The following is an 18,147-nucleotide window of genomic DNA, read 5'->3' as shown; positions in this document are numbered from 1 at the left end:
ATCGCTAGGTAGTAGAATTTCAGACGATTTTACTTTCTTGTACTTATGCTTTTTTAGATTGCCAAAAAAGATTTTAATTGTGTTACATATTATTTATACAATAAAAAAAGTTATTTTTGTTGTGGAGAGAACATTTGTATCATGAAACCAATGCAGGGTAAGCTGCTGTCCAGATCGATTTCAACCATGGTTCTCCTGATCTCAGAGGGTTTCTCCATCCGCTGATGCTATGTTGATAATGGCCTTGAGTTTGCCCTGGGGTGGGAGGCACACCACTTCAGTCTTTCTTTGCAGCAACGCAGTATGCAAAAGTGCGGTGATGAAGGCACACAACAAAGAAAAAGGAGCTATGCTCAGTTCAAGTTCCATAGAATGAAGTAATATTTAACATCAAGTGGATTCAACATTCAACTCTCTGATTCTAAAATTCCTAAGCCGGAGAAGTGCAGTTTTCAGGCATGAACCTGAGTGTTTCTGCACATTGTCTTAATGGCTCTGCCTCTCGCTGCTGGGCTTTCCATATACTGTCTGCTGATCCAGTGTTATGCTCACAGAAGACTTTTATTCTTTCTCTCTTTCTCTATAGTTCCTTCCTAAATAGAGACTGCCACAGGGCCTTTCTCTTCACTGTTTTGTTTTGTTTTTTCTCTGAGAGGGATTTCAGTCCCTTAAAGGGAAAGTTAGAACCAGAACACATGAGGCCTGTAAAGCTCTGTTATGTCGCTTTCCCCTTAGTGGTAGTATAGGTCTCTCTCCTATACAGCAAGAAAGGGAATGCTATGTTATTGATTTGATTGAGATTTAACTGAAGAATGGCTGATAAGTATGGATGAGAAACAATTTTATATACACAAATTGTGGCATGAAAACCTTGGTTTATGTAGTGAAGTCTTCACTGGGTCTTTCTATTTTCTGGGATAGTAGGTACCCTAGGTGTTTAAAGAACTTGAAACAAAAATGTCAGGAAGCAACCCTGGCCGGTTGGCTCAGTGGTAGAGCGTCGGCCTGGCGTGCAGGAGTCCTGGGTTCAATTCCCAGCCAGGGCACACAGGAGAAGCGCCCATCTGCTTCTCCTCCCCTCCCCCTCTCCTTCCTCTCTGTCTCTCTCTTCCCCTCCCGCAGCCAAGACTCCACTGGAGCAGAGTTGGCCCAGGGCACTGAGGATGGCTCTGTGGCCTCTGCCTCAGGCGCTAGAATGGCTCTGGTTGCAACAGAGCAACACTCCAGATGGGCAGAGCATCACCCCTGGTGGGCGTGCCGGGTGGATCCCAGTCGGGCGCAGGTGGGAGTCTGTCTGCTTCCCCGTTTCCAACTTCAGAAAAATACAAAAAAAAAAATGTCAGGAAGCTTGTCACTACTTCTCCTATTTATTTGCTTAATCTACAAACCTGTGGAGCTTTTCCAGCTTGGTGGAGAACATAACCAAATAATATTTAATTACCTTTCCATTTTCTATTGCACCCAGCATGGTTGCTTCGGCTCTTTTCTCATAACAATGTGACACTTAAATTCATTCAGCAGCTCACAGACACACTCTAGGAATTGCTGGGTTAGCATGATGTATAATGCAATGTGTAAGGCAGACAGAAACAGTAATTAACACCTTCCAAGGGTTTCTAAAATGGAAGGTAATCTAAAATTACTATTAGCTCACTCAGCTTGTACAAGTGAGGGAATTGTTCTTTACCTTTAAAAACTGCAAGCTGTAATCTTTTTTTTTAGTGAGGGAGGAACAGAACAGGAGGAAAGAGAGATGAGAAGCATCAACTCATAATTGCAGCCCTTTAGTTGTTCATTGACTGATATCTCATGTGTGCCTTGGTGGGGGCAGGGCTCCAGCTGAGCCTGTGACCCCCTTGCTCAAGCCAGTGGCCTTGGGCTCATGTCTATGATCCCACACTTAAGCTGGCAACCCTGTGCTCAGGTTGGTGGGCCTGCACTCAAGCCGGTGACCTCGGCATTTTGCACCTGGGTCCTCAGCATCCCAGGCTGATGCTCTAGCCATTGCACCACAGGTCAGGCTGCAATCTGTAATCTTGCATGTAGCTAGCTATACGCTGGAATCGTATAGCTTCCTCGGAATCGCCTTCCAGTAAAGTTCTTAAAGGAAGGTATGAACAGACATAATCAAGGGCTCTCAAACTTTATTGTTCGTGAGAATCACCTAGGTGCTTGTTGAATTATAAGCCCCTGCAGAGTTCAGAAGGAGGGATGGGCCTGAGAATCTGCTTTTCCAATAAATTTCCAGGTGGCTGGTTTGGCCACACACTGAAAACCACTGGGGCTGTGGGGTTCTCAGTCCAGGCTGCATATTAGAGTAAGCTGGGGAGCCTTGAAGAATACTAATGCCCTCCCCACTCCACAGACTGGTTACGTCAGAATCTCCTCGAGTGGCAGAGCCTAGGCATTAGAGTTCCCAGGTGATTCTCATGGGCACCATTGGGTTGGATAGTGTATTGACCAGGAGGAACACCAGAGGAGTGAATTCTGAAACTGGCCTTTGAGGCCACCCCCGGTCATGTGGAGAGGAGTCAAACACCTGATAATTGCCATTTCTGGCTCCTTTCCTAAGCTCATGGTTAATGTCACTGATCATCTCTAATAGGCTTTCCGACTGGGCCTACTGCAGCTTCAGAATCCTCCCTTCCAGAGCTCTGGGAGGCCAGATAGTGAGCGGAGACTTCTGATAAGGGCTGATTTCCCAAAGAAATACTGTACTCAGAATGCCAGGAAGAGAAGAAAGAACGGTGAAGGATGAACAGCCACTTGGGCAGTGGGGATATAAAGCAATAAACAGATGGGAATTGCTTCTCCCCATTTCTCTAACTTACAAATATAACTTGATGTTTGCAGTTAGTGAGGCTCTAAATTTAGCAGCGGTTCTCACACTTGCTTGCATCCCCCGAATTTCTGATTTAGTGTAACTGGGCTAGAGCTAAGAATTTGCATTTCTTTTTTTTTCTTTTTCTTTTTTTTTTTTTTTTTTTTTTTTTGTGACAGAGAGAGAGGGACAGATAGGACAGAAAGGAAGGGAGAGAGATGAGAAACATCAATTCTTTGCTGCAGCACTTTAGTTGTTCAATGATTACTTTCTCATATGTGCCTTGACTGGGGAACTACAGCAGAACGAATGACCCCTTGCTCAAGCCAGCGACCTTGGGCTCAAACCAGCGACCTTTGGGCTCAAGCCAGCAACCATGGGGTCATGTCTATGATCCTATGCTCAAGCCAGCGACCTTGGAGTTTCAAACCTGGGTCCTCTGCATCCCAGTCCAACTATCACCACACCACCACCTGATCAGGGGAGAATTTGCATTTCTAACAAGTTCCCAGGTGATGCTGTTGCTATTATTTGGGGATCTTCATTTTGAGAACCACCACTTTAAGGTAGTCTTCTGGTATCAGAAAGATGAGAGTTACTGGATATATCCAGATGTTTCTTGACCAGAATTCAGAGGTTATATGTGGAATTTAGCTTATACCAAATTTGATACAAATTGGTGAGAACATTCTAGAATGACATGCTAAGAGAATTTTAATTTTAGCTTATGGAAATAGAGACCTTGGTAGTGTTTGGGGTTCCTAAGATATACAACAGTTTGATTAAAATCCTATTGCTTCTGAGGTATATGCACTGGTAAATTGTCAGTCATCCTGTTTATCTGGCCTGTAAGATAGGAACTGGGCACCAGTCTTTACTTAATTTTCTTGGGAGTTGTCGTATGAGGTTGCCATGAACTGATGTGGGTCATTCTATTTTGATCTTTTTACTTCTTTCAGTTTTACCAACATGTCAGTTTTTTAGCTAATGTTTTACTTGGGTCATTTTTGTACCTGACCACTTGATGGTGGTATTTTTAAAGTAAAGAAAAGGTTTGAATGAGGGGAGTTTGTATCAAAATGTCCAACATCAAAATATTATCAATCATAAGAAATTTTACAGTGTTTCTTTCTGGAGAATGAGACTGAGGAGAATGGGAGGGTTTTGTTTGTTTGTTTGTTTGTTTGTTTTGGCCTTAAACTTCATATTCATCAGCACTGATGCAAATTTTAAAATTATTTGACTGTAATACTTTTATAATAAGAAAATTAAATTCACCTGCGAATTAAGTGGCATTTCCCCATGTGACAGAGAAGTGATTTGCCTAAGGCCCAACTGCTTAAAGAGGGACAGCAAATCAAGGAAGGCTTTGATATTAGAGGCCAGAGAAACTCCAGGATGGCTACAGCAACTATCTCTTTGTTAGACCTGCATAGGATTGAGTGACTTTGAGATGCTGTGTTGTAGGAGAGATTTGATACCCCCACATAAGAGTTCCCTGTTGCAAACAAGAGAAAATAGTTTGAGCTAACTTAAGCAGAAAGGCAATTTACAGAGAAGATAATGAGCGCTTTGCAGAATAGATGGGAAAGCTGAAGAACGGCTTCCGAAGTGAGCAAGAGACAAGGGAGGCCAGCAGTAGAGGACAAATCAAGGTCACTCCAAGGGAAGAGTACCTGCCACCTTTGTGGAAAATCTGTGACTGTCCATTTTATGGGCCACTCTCTCCAGATCCATCAAGTCCCAGGCTGACATATCCTATGGGCTGTGACTGGGTCACATTGTTAACAGGTAATAATTGAGAATATCTCATCCCTTTCTGCTTTCTAGGGGGATTTAGGACCCTGCCTTTGCCTTTGTCTTAGACTCACACAAAAGGGGAAATCCCCTCAAATAGTAAGGAAATGAAAGGCTGTGCATTCCCACCTACACACCCTTAAAAACAGCAACAATAAAAATCCAACAAATCTCCAACATCCTAATGTAATCTATCCTTTGCATTTCTAAGCATATTCACATGTTTGATCATCATGGCACCATTTCTAATTGGGTTCTGTTTTTTACTGTTTGGATATAGTTTGGATATTTTCTCCATCTGCAGGTTTTTTTTTGTCCTTTTAACAAGGTATTTTGCAGAACAAATGAAATGGTTTTTATCTTAATGATATGTGATTTATTGATTTTTTTTTTCGTTTTAAGAATTGTGCTTTTAGCCTGACTTGTGGTGGTGCAGTGGGTAAAGCGTCGACCTGGAAATGCTGAGGTCGCTGGTTTGAAACCCTGAGCTTGCCTGGTCAAGGCACATATAGGAGTTGATGCTTCCAGCTCCTCCCCCTTCTCTCTCTCTCTCCTCTCTGTCTCTCTCTCTCTCTCTCCCTCTCTCTCTCCTCTCTAAAAGTGAATAAAATTTAGAATTGAGCTTTTGATTTCAAGTCTAAGAACTCTTTGCCTAGTCCTAGATTCCAAAGATTTTTTTCTGTTCAGTCCTAAAAGATTTATATTTTATATTTAAATTTATGATCTATTTTGAGATGATCTTTGTATGAGTTGTAAGACCTAGGCTGACATGGATGTCTAATTGCTCTAGCAGTTTGTTGAAAAATTTCCTTCCTCCATTGAATTGCTTCCGCAATTTTATCAAAATTCAGTTGGCTTTATGTATGTATTTATTTATTTATTTATTTTCAACAGAAAGAGTCAGAGAGAGGGACAAATAGGGACAGATAGACAGAAAGGGAGAGAGATGAGAAGCATCAACTCATAGTTGCAGACCTTAGTTGTTCATTGACTGCTTTCTCATATGTGCCTTGACCGGGGGGCTCCAGCAGAGCGAGTGACCTCTTGCTCAAGCCAGTGACTTTGAGCTTCAAGCCAGTGACCTTTGGGCTCAAGCCAGCAGCCATGAGTCATGTCTGTAATCCCATGCTTAAACCAGCATCCCGGTGCTCAAGCCAGATGAGCCCATACTCAAGCCTGTGAGCTCTGGGTTTTGAACCTGGGTCCTCAGCACCCAAGGCTGATGCTCTATTCACTGTGCCACTACTTGGTCAGGTGATAATTTTTTATTTTTTTTTACAAGAGAGACACAGAGAGAGAGACAGTGAGAGGGACAGATAGGGACAGACAGAAGAGAGAAGGAAGAGAGACGAGAAGCATCAATTCTTCATTGCCACATCTTAGTTATTCATTGATCACTTTCTCATATGTGCCTTGACCTGGGGGCTACAGCAGACTGAGTGGCCCCTTGCTCAAGCCAGTGACTTTGGGCTCAAGCCAGTGACCATTGGATTATGTCTATGATCCCACATGCTCAAGCTGGTGAACCTGTGCTCAAGCCGGCGACCTCAGGGTTTCAAACCTGGGTCCTTTTCATTCCAGGCCAATGCTCTATTCACTGCACCCCTGCCTGGTCAGGCCAATAATTTTTTTAAATGTAGAAATCTTAAATTACTGGCACCAAGATTTAAAAACGTTAAGATCCATAGCACAATTATATTCTTTAGGGCACATTTTGAATACCCTTTGATGTGTATAAATAAAATACTCTCTCTAAGAACATAAATACTATATTCTCAGTACAATTAAAATAAAATTCAGTGGTTCTTCTGGTGACTGCTGGGACTCACCTTAAATCATGAATTACAGCATATTCTGTAGTCTGGCAAAATGGTTTCTATTACTTTTTCATTAAACATAGTAGCTATAATAATCTGTCTTCAAATATTCCAATGCAGCCAACATCTGAGAAATTTATTATGATGTCTATAAAATTAGTCACCATATTTCTTTAGCAGAATAAAGAGGTTATATTATGACTAGTCCAGGATGGCTTCTGCTGTATGTGTATCAGTGACAAATATGCACAGTAACTGACCAAAATGCCTTCTTTACAGAATGCAATCCATTTATAATCTTAATCCGCCTGAAATTTTATACTTAAGAAGTGTGGCAATTTCCACCTGTGACTACTGGCCATGCATATTCTGCAAAATCATCTAGAAGAACGGGCCATGTTCCTTCATCGTAGATAGACATATCATCTTCAATCACACTTCTAAAATCTAGCAGAAGGTTCTAAGTATCCTTTTGGGTTGAGCTTATATGACGTCCAATAAAATTTTGTTTCAAAGATCTAAAAATTTAACCCTTAGTATTAATTTGCAGTATTTTCAAATCTCAACCTTTTTGCCCAGGTTCTTAGCAAAGGTAAGGGAAAATGATAAAAAATATTTAAAGTTTATTGTGTCCTAAAAGTCTTGCTCTTGTTCTAATCTTGGCAAAAGAGCTGAACTATGACCTTAGCCCTGTCATGGGATCTGCAAAATCTACCACTACCCCCACCCTGCCCTCTTTTTTTTTTTTTTTCTATATTCACATTGAATATTTGCCCCAAATTTCCAGTTATGATGATACACTGTTATTAATAGGGTCTAGATTTAAATCTGTTAAATCCATGAACTCCAATTTATTTTCACCTTGGGAGTCACTGTACTTGTTATACATGTTCTAGCTTCTTCTAGTCTACTGGATTTCTCTGGATTCTTTCTAGAATGAGTATGGGTTTTGGAAGAGGTTGTCTCTTAGTTTTCACCTACTCTTTGTTAAACAGTCTCACGTGTACCAGTTCTTTCACCAACCTAAGTAAATGCCATGACTGGAGGCCCTTGTTTTTCTAAAACAGTTTCATCGTACTCACGCTTGGCACTTCTGTGGGTCTGAGGTCCCCATCCACTGGAGTCCTCCTCTCAGTGGCTGACTTTGTAGGTCCAGGCCATTAACTGCTTCATTTTAAAGAGATGTCAGAAAATCACTATCTTTGCTGCCCCTTCACATGGAGTAGTGTTTCTGCTTGTCTCTTAATCTGGGTTATGAAAACAAGCACTTATTTTTCATAATACTTTCTCACCAACAGGTGGCTCTAATAATTCCCCTTAATATAATAGTACCCAGGAGTAAGCCCTGTGTGGCATTTAGAACTTTCACACTATTTGAGTCAAAACGTAATTGACTTTAAGAATGTCTTAGGGGAAAAAAAAAAGTCCAGCATTTCTGATCAAGTCTTTAGCAAATTGATTTTCTCTTGGATTACTGGTTCATAGATCTAGTCTAGTCTCTTCTTTTATTCCTGCTTGAAACACTTTGATTGGTCTTCCAACAAAACAAGATGAATAGAAGTCATGAGATAAACATAGAAGGAGATAGAAAATCTAGTTGTTGAGTCCCCTTCCCATAGGAGAAAGGATAACTTTGGGGGAAGGCTTTATGGAAGAGGTAGACCTTGAGTTGGGACTAGTTGAAGAGTGGGTGGGATTTGGATGGTGGGAGGATAAAAGAAGGGTATTCCTGGTCGGGGGTTGTAGAAGTGCTCGTTCAAATGCTGTGGTAACCCACCACAGTGCCTGAGTTGCAGAGTGGTCAGGGTTGCCGTATTAGTAATGATGACGAAGAAGGTTATGATGATGAAGATGAGGATGATGAGGGTGCTGATGATGCCAGGGACAATAGTTGCTAGTACTTAATGAGTGTTTACCTTTCCAGGCACTGATAAGCACTTTACCATGGATTTTCTTATCACAGCTGCCCTTTGACACTGGTGCCATTATCCCCATCTCAGAGATGAGAACACAGGAGCACAGAGTGTCTAAGTAACTAGTGGTGTGAATGGTTGGCTAAAGTACAGCATATTTATTTTCCTGTTTTCAAATAAAAAAAAAAACACCTCATATGAGCTAGAACTAGTTTGTGAGAAACCTGGCAAACAGAACGCCAGTGTTTGTCTCCCTCCCTGAAAGAGAGTAGAGAGGCAAAGCAAATTTCACACGGTGTGGCTGAAAAGGTCGCCCTGTCATATGGAGTCGGGCCTTTTACATGTACGTAAGCCTCCCAGTTCCATCAGTGGGACCTGGGTTCTGTGAAGGGGAGCCTGTGTTTATACTCACAGCCTCTTTGGGAGGCATGGCATGCCCAGAGGACTGCACTGCTCACAGGGAGGTAGGAGGCTCCTTGAGACAGGCTGCCTTATACCAAAGACTCCGGTCCTAACTGTTGCTAGTTTGGGCATATAGTACTCTGACCTCAGTTTCTTCATGTACAAAACAGGGGAGATGGTACCTACCTCATAGGGATTTTGAGAGGTTTACATAGGATGACATAAAATGCTCAGGGGTGGCAACAATGGCTACCATTTACCTGAGCTTACTCCCTGCAGAATGCGTGGTGAATGGGAAGTGCTTAAGCAATGGAGCAATTTGTATTTACTGCTATTATCATTACTTAGCCTCTCTAGACTTCTATTGCTCTGTGGTGCCTATGCTGTGGAAACCACCACTTTTTTTCCTTTTTCCAGCCAAGCTAAAAGACCTTCACCTCCAGATGTATCCCCGTTTTCTGTCCTCTCCTCATGCTGAGCCCTAAATCATCAATTCTGTCATCTTCTGACACCAAACCATCAATGTCCCTACACTAATCTGAAAATCCAACTGTTTTATGCCAGCATTTTCTCAAAAAAAAAAAAAAAATCTTGTCTAAATACAATGCTATATACCTGGCACTAATACAAAATGCTATTGAATGTAAAGTAATTGAAAAATAAAGTTAGGCCTTGGCCAGTTGGCTCAGTGGTACCGTGTGGCCTGGCATGTGGATGTCCCGGGTTCAATTCCCAGTCAGGGCACACAGAGGCACACAAGTCCCATCTGCTTCTCCACCCCTCCCCCCTCTCATCTCTCTCTCTCTCTCTCTCTCTCTCTCTCTCTTTCTCTCTTTTTCCATTCAGCAGCCATGGCTTGATTGGAGCGAGTTGGCTCTGGGAGCTGAGGATGGCTCCATGGCCTCTGCCTTAGGCGCTAAGAAGAGCTTGGTTGCCAAGCAATGGACCAACGCCCCAGATGGGCAGAGCATCGCCCCCTAGTGGGCTTGCTGGGTGGATCCTGATTGGGGCACATGAGGGAGTTTGTCTCTCTGCCTCCTCTCCTCTCACTGAATTAAAATAAATTAATTAATTTAATTAAAATTTTTTTCAGTGCTCAGAATTTTAGCTTTTAATTAAGAAATAAAAGAAAGTTTATTTGATTTATTCTTAAGCCTTGTTCTTTTAGAGTATGATCTCAGTATTACTGGATGACCTAAAGGGACAAATGTGAAACCACTGGGTCTTCCACAGAATTAAATAATGGTATAATTTTGCAAAAGGAGGAAATATGTATTTTTAAATGGGATTTAAAAACCTATTACTCACTTCCCTTTCCTTCCTGCAGAGAGTATTGAGAACATTAAGTAACAGTTTATGGTTGACTCAGCATTGCTCACTGGGATGTTAGTCACTAAGTGTGCTCTAACAGTGGCGCCTTTCAGGACTGAATTGGGTATGGCTAGCTGTAGCCGCCACGCACACATCAGGCCTGGAAAGGCTGATGCTGAGGCTGGCGGGAAAGGTGCTGCATTCAAAGTGCACAGTTCCTTTGGGGCAATCTGATCTTTGACTAAGTATTTGATGATATTAAGAAATCATTGTTTGTGGTTTTAGGTATGATCATTGTAGTTACATTTTTTTTTTTTTTTTTTGGACAGTGACAGAGTCAAAGATAGGGACAGATAGGGACAGACAGACAGGAAGGGAGAGAGATGAGAAACATCAATTCTTCGTTGTGGCACCTTAGTTGTTCATTGATTGCATTCTCATGTGTGCCTTGATGGGGGGAGGGGCTCCAGCAGAATGAGTGACCCCTTGCTCAAGCCAGTGACCTTGAGCTTCAAGCCAGCAACCTTTGGGCTCAAGCTAGTGACAATGGGGTCATATTTATGATCCCATGCTCAAGCCAGTGACCCGGCGCTCAAGCAGGAAATCTTGGGTTTCGAACCTGAGTCCTCCATGACCAAATCTGATGCTCTATCCACTGTCCCACTGCCTGGTCAGGCTGTAGTTACATTTAAAAAATAATAATTTTTATCTTTGAAAGATACATATTGAAGTTTGAATAGATAAAATGATATGATTGAGTTTTGCTTCAAAATAATCTGGTTCAGAATGAGGAAGGTTAGTGAAGGATATAGTTGGAAATAAGATTGACTATAGTCCAATAACTGTTGAAGTTGGGTGATGGGTAAGGCAGTTTCTTACATTCTTTTTCTTTTTTTTTTTTTTTTTACAGAGACAGAGAGAGAGTCAGAAAGAGGAATAGATAGGGACAGACAACAGGAACGGAGAGAGATGAGAAGCATCAATTATCAGTTTTTTGTTGCAACACCTTAGTTGTTCATTGATTGCTTTCTCATATGTGCCTTGACCGTGGGCCTTCAGCAGACCGAGTAACCCCTTGCTCAAGCCAGCGACCTTGGGTCCAAGCTGATGAGCTTTGCTTAAACCAGATGAGCCCGTGCTCAAGCTGGCGACCTTGGGGTCTCAAACCTGGGTCCTCCGCATCCCAGTTCGATGCTCTATCCACTGCACCACCGCCTGGTCAGGCTACATTCTTTTCTTGATTTTTTTTGTATAATTTTGAACTTTATCATAATAAAAATATATTATCTAGGCTCATGATTCTGAGTGAGGATCAAAGGGCCTATCTCTGAGTAGGAGAGGGTGAGTGTTAGTGTACAGACCAGGAGCCGTAGGCTCATGCAGGGATTCCCCTGTGAGCCTTCCATGATATCTGGGAGTGACTTTATGTCACATGTTGGTGAGCACACAGCCTGTGTCCAGTGAACACTGAATGAATAAATGAAAGCAGAAGGACCAAAGCCCTAATCCTTCTTGTCTTGTCTTTGCAGTGGAGCCCAGGGGGAATATGCAGGGCTGGCCACCATCCGAGCTTACTTGGAAGGGAAAGGAGAGGGACACAGAACGGTGAGTATAGACAAGTGGTGCTTGCTCACCACCAGATGGCAGCAGGTCTAGCTCCCAGGGTCCTTTCCTTCTGTGGGACCCTCCCTCCAAGCCTTCTTGGAAGCAGCTGCAGAAACATATATAATCAAGAAACAAATTTCTGTGAACTTCCCATTATGATTCTTGTCTCCATGCATTTCACTGGACCATTTTGAGAGAAAACACTCAGCGATAAAAGGCTTTTGCTCAGAAGCCTTTTGGTGGTGAAACTGCTCTCCTAAAGGAGCACAGGAGTAAGGGACAGGAGTGTTGCTTCCTGTCCTTGACTCAGCGCTGGCCCAAGCCTAGACAAAGAGCAGAGACTGAGCTTTAATTCTTCTGTAACTTCTGTGATTCCTAAGCACAGTTCTGGTCATATGTGTGCTCAAAATATAGGTACGTATTGAGTTAATAAATGCTCTGTTTAATGACTGTCAGCTTGAAGCAACAAGAGAAGACATGGAACAGAGTTCATGGGTCTGCTTTATTCTTTGCTTTGGGGATGAGACTGTGGTCTCCAGGGTCCACGCTGTTCTTGGGGGTCCTTGTGGGAACAAGTGGGTACTAATGGACTTGATAGGACCCCTCAGCTTCAGAGGCAGTGCTTTTAGCAGTTGATCTGACACAGGTTTCAAACTGTGGCTGAGAGAGGTCTGTGTTCTGGGGTCTTCATTGTCCATCATTGTGGTGATGACCAGTGCTAAGCTAGAACTTCCGAGTGCAGAGGTGTTGTTCTTAGCAGGATGATGGCATCTTGCCCATCCAGAAGAGCTAGAGTAAAAGGTACTGGGGTGGTTCTGGCTGCCTAAGTAAGTGGACTGCGGTAAGTGTTGGCCTGATCTGAGTCCATTCCTGGTTTTTTAAAACTGGAGTTTTTTATGGCTAGGATTGTCTGGATTTTGCAGTGAGAGAATCAATCTAAAAACTGTTTCAGTTACCTTTCAGAAGAGAGGGGGAGGAGAGTATTTTCTCTCTTGTTCCCTTGCTTATTCATTCTGATTCCATGAGTATGTTTTATCTAGGCTTTGATCTGGTTGGTGAATCTGATTTTTAAAGACCTTTGAAAACCAGGAGATTAGGTAATTGAATAACCTATCGCATGCTGGCTACATGCAAGCCACTGTGTGTGCCTGTCCAGAGACATAGTCCCTGATATTTCAACTTTTTTTTTTTTGTTTGTTTTTTTACTTGTGTTTTCTCATGGTTTTGAACTCCTTAGCTTTCTAAGGAAGGGTTAGTTTAGAACTATATTGTTGTCTTTGGACCACAGAGTCTCAGCACTGTTATAGAATCAGAAAAAAAATGTTGAGGCTCCAGTTGTCCAGTAAAAGAAAAACACATGACTGATATTCAAGTTCCCTCTTCTGTTTCTCCTCCTTGGCCTCTGGGTACCGAGGCAGCCCTGTTAGTTCCTTGTCATTATCCTCTTTAACCACGAGGTGTCTGGGGACCCTGACAGGGGAACATTCATCCTGTGTGGCTGTCTCCACGCTGTGCCCCTCCCAACCCCCCTCCACTCTGCTTTACGGTGCTTGTGGGAGGTAGTGACAAAGGGACGGCCAAAAGCCAGGTTCTGTCACTTTCTGATGCCTCCCGCCCCTCAGTGTTTTCCAGTTCTCCAGTCTGACCTGCAGAAGTATCTATGAATGTTCAGGATTGAGGACCAAACTGGGAAGGCCAAAGAGGAAGAATGAGAGGCCTTTTGACTGGGCCTGAACAGAGTTCTTCTGTGACTTACAGATTCTTTTGGGTTCCTTCCCCCCCCCCCCCTTTGTGTTTTCCAGTCCTCCCTTCTCTCTCTGTCCCCTTGTGTGCGATGTTTCTTCTGGCACCATCGTCATTGTCCACATTGCTATCACTGAAGTGTCAGGAGGGGCTCTTCTTCTTCTTCTGAAGGATAAAGAGGAGCTGGCACTGCGTTTTAGGAAGGGGAGGAAGAGGCAGGGAAGGCCACTCAGACATTGCGTTTGTAGAAATTCAGAACTCACAAGTTGGGAAATGTTGGCATCCTTTCTAGGTTAAAGATTTAAATTAAAGCCAACTTTTTTAGTTAGAGAAGAAGAAAAGGACTTATTTGCATCAGAGAAGTCTGAGACAGCTGTTCCTGCACAATAGGCTCTGATGGCTCCCAGGAAGAGCAGTAGTGTGGGGAATCATGTGCTGGGGAGCCAGACAGGTTCCCGACGCTTCTCTTGTTTTAAGCTGTTTTTGGAAGTTATTTTCATTTTGCTCTTAGGTTAGGTTTCAGGGGTTCCTAAAATGCAATGGCCAAGGTCTTGATTTACCAGTTTAATTTGGGAGAATGCAAATTTATTTAATAAATTCTTATACTACAGTCACTCTGTGCCAAGCACTGTGTCCTAAAAACTTTATAATAACCCAATTTGCTAGTCTAGTTTGCTAATGAAAGACTGAGTTTCTTATATAAAGGGAAAAGACTGACCAACAGGAAAAAGAACCGCCAAAATACACCTCCCAGAAACCTGTGTGTATTTTCCTTTTCCTAGTTTGCCAGAGGCAAAGTAATGACCTTCAGTTGTTCAATTTTTACCAGCAGAAAGAAATTGATTTCCCTTGCAAAGAAGCATTGCTCCTGAATCCTTCAGGGATGAGCTATGTTGGGTCTACACCAGACACACCAGGGACACTAAATGGGCATACCTAAATGCACCAGTGGGGGTTAGTTTTGGATAAAACAAAGATATCAAATCTGGGTCCTTTTGTTTCTATGTCCCTTGTAACACCACAGTCTGAAGTGTAGAAAAATTAACATTAAAAAGTAATTAAGGTTTTCTAAATCCATATAGAAAATCAGAAATGTCTAACAGCAGCACATAAAAGAACCATCGACAAAACCACTGAGACTTCTTTCCACTACTCCCATGCCAGGGTGTGTGCTAGTTTTCAGTGGCTGCTGTAACAAATTAGAGGCAGTCCCAGGGCTACCAATGAGATAGGTTCTGCAGGTTTGTTCTGAAATTGAATTTGTATGTAAGTTGGAACAGATACATTTACGTAGTAAATGCAATTTAGATGTTTGTCTTAATATAGTATTTATTTTTACTTTTCTGTGCATATAAATACTTAAACATTTTCTAACCTACAGAACCAATCTCGTTCGTAACCAGGGGACTTTCTGTACTACAAAATTAGTGGCTTAATATAATACAGATTTAGCTTCCTACAGCTAATGGAAACCAAAAGTCTGAAATTGGTTTTACTTAGCTAACGTCAAGGAATTGGAGGGTCTGATTCCTTCTAAAGGATCCAGGAGAGAATCTGTTTCTTTTCCTTTCTTTTCCAGTTTCTGGAGGCCTCTTGCATTCCCTGACTCATGGCCCCTTCCTATCATCACTCCAAACTTTGTTCAGTCATCACATCTACTTCTTTTGTAGTCAGATCTCCTGCCTCCATCTGGTAAGAATATTTGGAGCCCAACCTACAATCCAAATTTCAAGATCCCAACTTAAAATGCTTAATCTCTCATCTCAAAACCCTTAACTTAATCACAACAGAGAAGTTCCTTTTGCCATATGAGGTAACAGTGATAGATTCTGGAGATTGGGATGTAGATGTCTTTGGAGGCTCATTATTCGGTGTACCACAGGGTGGTTGACATGTTTAACTTGGATGTTTTTGTTTCAGCAGAACTTCCCTGGTGTGAATTCTTAACTTAGGCTTTTAACAAATATTTTATATTCATTTTTAACATTCACCTTCTCCTTCCTTGATCGGTGTTCTGCTCCTTGGGATCTTTTTATCCAAAAATCCTTTGGTAGAATAAAAATACCTTGTGAGAAATGACAAGTTACGCTAGCTTTGGTCCTGATAAATTAAACAAACTTCAATACAAATGAGAGGCATTGAAGCAAGAAAAAGGACTTGAGGACAGCAGAGAACAACCAACATGAGAGCAGTAGCTATTCAAAAGAGGCACAAACTTTCAGCAGAAGAGTGACAAAACAATTTCATGCGTGCCTCTGGTTACAGTTCTCTTCTTGTACACATGTATTTTTTTTCTATGTAGACGACTTTACTGTTTTTGAGGAAACAGCTATAAGCTAAGTATTTATTTTGTAAGCCTATTTTATAAAGGGCGTTCGTTTCTTCTTTTCAAGGGGTTGCAATACTGGTTCTGGGGTAAAATTTAAAAACTAGAGAATTATGTTCAGCATGCCTATCCTTTTTTCCTTTCTCCCTCGCTCCCTCCCTCCCTCCCTCCTTCCCTCCCTCCCTTCCTCCCTCCCTCCCTTCCTCCCTCCCTCGCTCCCTCCCTCCTTTCCTCCCTCTCTCCCTCCCTCCCTCCCTCCCTCCCTCCCTCCCTCCTTTCCTCCCTCCCTTCCTCCCTCCCTTGCTCCCTCCCACTCTCCCTCCCTCCCTTACTTCCTTCATTCCCTTCCTTCTTTCTTTCTTTTTTAGGTGAGAGGAGGGGAGACAGTGAGGCAGACTCCCACAGGTGCCTGCCCAGGATCTACCCGGCAACCCTATCTGGAGCCAGTGCTCAAGTACTGACTATTTAGCCCCTGAAACTGACACACTTAGACCAACAGTACTATCCTCGGGGCCTGGGACATGTTCAATTGAGCCACTGGCTGTGGGAGGGAAAGAGGAGGAGAAGGGGGACGAGTGGGGAGAACCAGATGGTCTCTTCTGTCTGCCCTGACTGGGAATCAAACCAGGACATCCATATGCCGGGCCAACACTCTATCCACTGAGCCACCAGCTAGGGCTGTTCATTCTTTTTGTTGATTACTTTTAGGAAAAGTGTGTAATGCATCGTCAAATCTACCAGAGCAGGCATTTTCACCTGTGTTTGTGTGATTTTGGGGGAGGAATGGAAAATGATTTAAATCTGGGAATTCTAATATTGCACCCACCATCCACTATCCATAAGAACTTGAGACACTTTCCCTTGATCTCTTCAACTTAAAGTGAGCTCCCCTTCCTTATTCCGAGTTCCTCTAGCACTTGTGGGCTCTAGACATTGATTTATATGAATGGCAGTGTTATCAGTGAACAGGTTGTGTGAGCACAGGGCAGGGATGACCAGATTTTGTGCTTAGTTTATGATTCTCATAGAAACTAACAATTTGTTGCATAGAATAAACTACTAGTAAATGATGACATAGTTGTTGTATTGGCATTGGGAGGTCTTGGAACTCTTTCCACCCTTACCTTGTCTCCAGATCCCAGCAGAGCCAAGCAGAGCACTGACACTGTAACATGGGCATTTTAGTCCTGGAATTGAACTTCTAGGACTAATATTTTGTTCTTGTAAGATGGTTTCTGCATATTATAAGTGAGACAAGGTTAGAATAAGCTCAGGTTTATTTTTGGTGTGCTGGGATAAGGGAGGAGAGTACTTAGGGATCATTATTTAGGGATCCAATTCACTTTTGGACATCGTTTTACATGGCAGTAACAACGAAGTCGTAGCAGATTTTAAGGCACTAGTGCTCAATTTAAATGAAGAATGTGGTGCCCATTTAATTTGTGCTCCAAGCATGTTGCAGGGCTTTTCTGTCAGTATGAATAGCCTGGTGATTATTTTTTCTCCTCCCTTTCTTTTATTTCATTCCTAAGGTTTGCCTCATTCCGGTATCAGCTCATGGGACCAATGCCGCAAGTGCCCACATGGCAGGCATGAAGATTCAGTCTGTGGAGGTGGATAAATATGGAAATATCGACACAGCTCACCTCAAGGCCATGGTACCCATCTTCCACGTCATAAATGGGAGCGGTCTGGGCTGGGAAGAGGTGGTGAGGATCCGAGACTGGCTGGCTTATGTCAACATGATCTTCTTTGCATTCTAAGTAAAAGATTGCAATTCCTTCTCTGAACGGGTCTGGGAAAAATGGTGTGAAATCAGAAAACCTAACTGTTTCTATAAGAACAATAAAAAGCAACAGTCCCATTTTTGGTCCAGAATAAAGCTGACCATAGTTTAACACTTCCTTCACCAACTGGGAGAAGGTTCTTTAAATTGAAATCCCATCCTCTAATTTATGCCTGTGGAAGAAACTGAATGAATTATTCATGGTGGTAGTAAGGGTACTCTTTGCAGGATCTGCCCTCTCCTGCCCAACGCACTCCTCCTTCCTCCATTAATAATCAAACTGGCAGCCACAGTTTTTCCTCAATCTTTGTGTTGGGAATTAAAACGTAGCTGTAGATTCTGTAAATGTCTGTGGCCATCCCAGCCATTACCTGCTGAATTTCCGGCAGCATTCCACCCCCCTTCCACAAACACCAACCCCCATTCCCAACCTCCCAACCTCCAGGAAGAGGTTGCCTAGCAACTGTATCTGCTTTCCACTGATGGACTGGAGGCTGCATCTTAAGAAGGAAGGAAATCAGTTGAATAGCAATGTGATTTTGTCAGGGTTATTAGGCATGGAGTCTGGGAACTTCATGTAACTGACTTCAAAGGGAGGCTGAAAATACACAACCCTGCTCATCTCT

The 18,147-nt window shown here is 42.6% G+C and overlaps 1 protein-coding gene across 2 annotated transcripts in view; it reads left to right on the top strand.

Annotated features, from left to right (window-relative positions):
- Positions 1 to 18,147, top strand: part of GLDC (glycine decarboxylase) — a 107,626-nt gene that overhangs the window by 61,622 nt on the left and 27,857 nt on the right. For both annotated transcript variants that reach the window (XM_066257220.1, XM_066257221.1), the window contains 2 exons: positions 11,591 to 11,666; positions 17,268 to 17,393. In XM_066257220.1, coding sequence (XP_066113317.1) covers positions 11,591 to 11,666; positions 17,268 to 17,393 — 202 coding nt within the window. The remainder of the gene's footprint in view (positions 1 to 11,590; positions 11,667 to 17,267; positions 17,394 to 18,147) is intronic.

This window comes from Saccopteryx bilineata, chromosome 2 (genome assembly GCF_036850765.1).
Source record: "Saccopteryx bilineata isolate mSacBil1 chromosome 2, mSacBil1_pri_phased_curated, whole genome shotgun sequence".
Taxonomy (NCBI): Eukaryota; Metazoa; Chordata; class Mammalia; order Chiroptera; family Emballonuridae; genus Saccopteryx; species Saccopteryx bilineata.
This window is presented reverse-complemented; position numbering and strand designations above follow the sequence as displayed.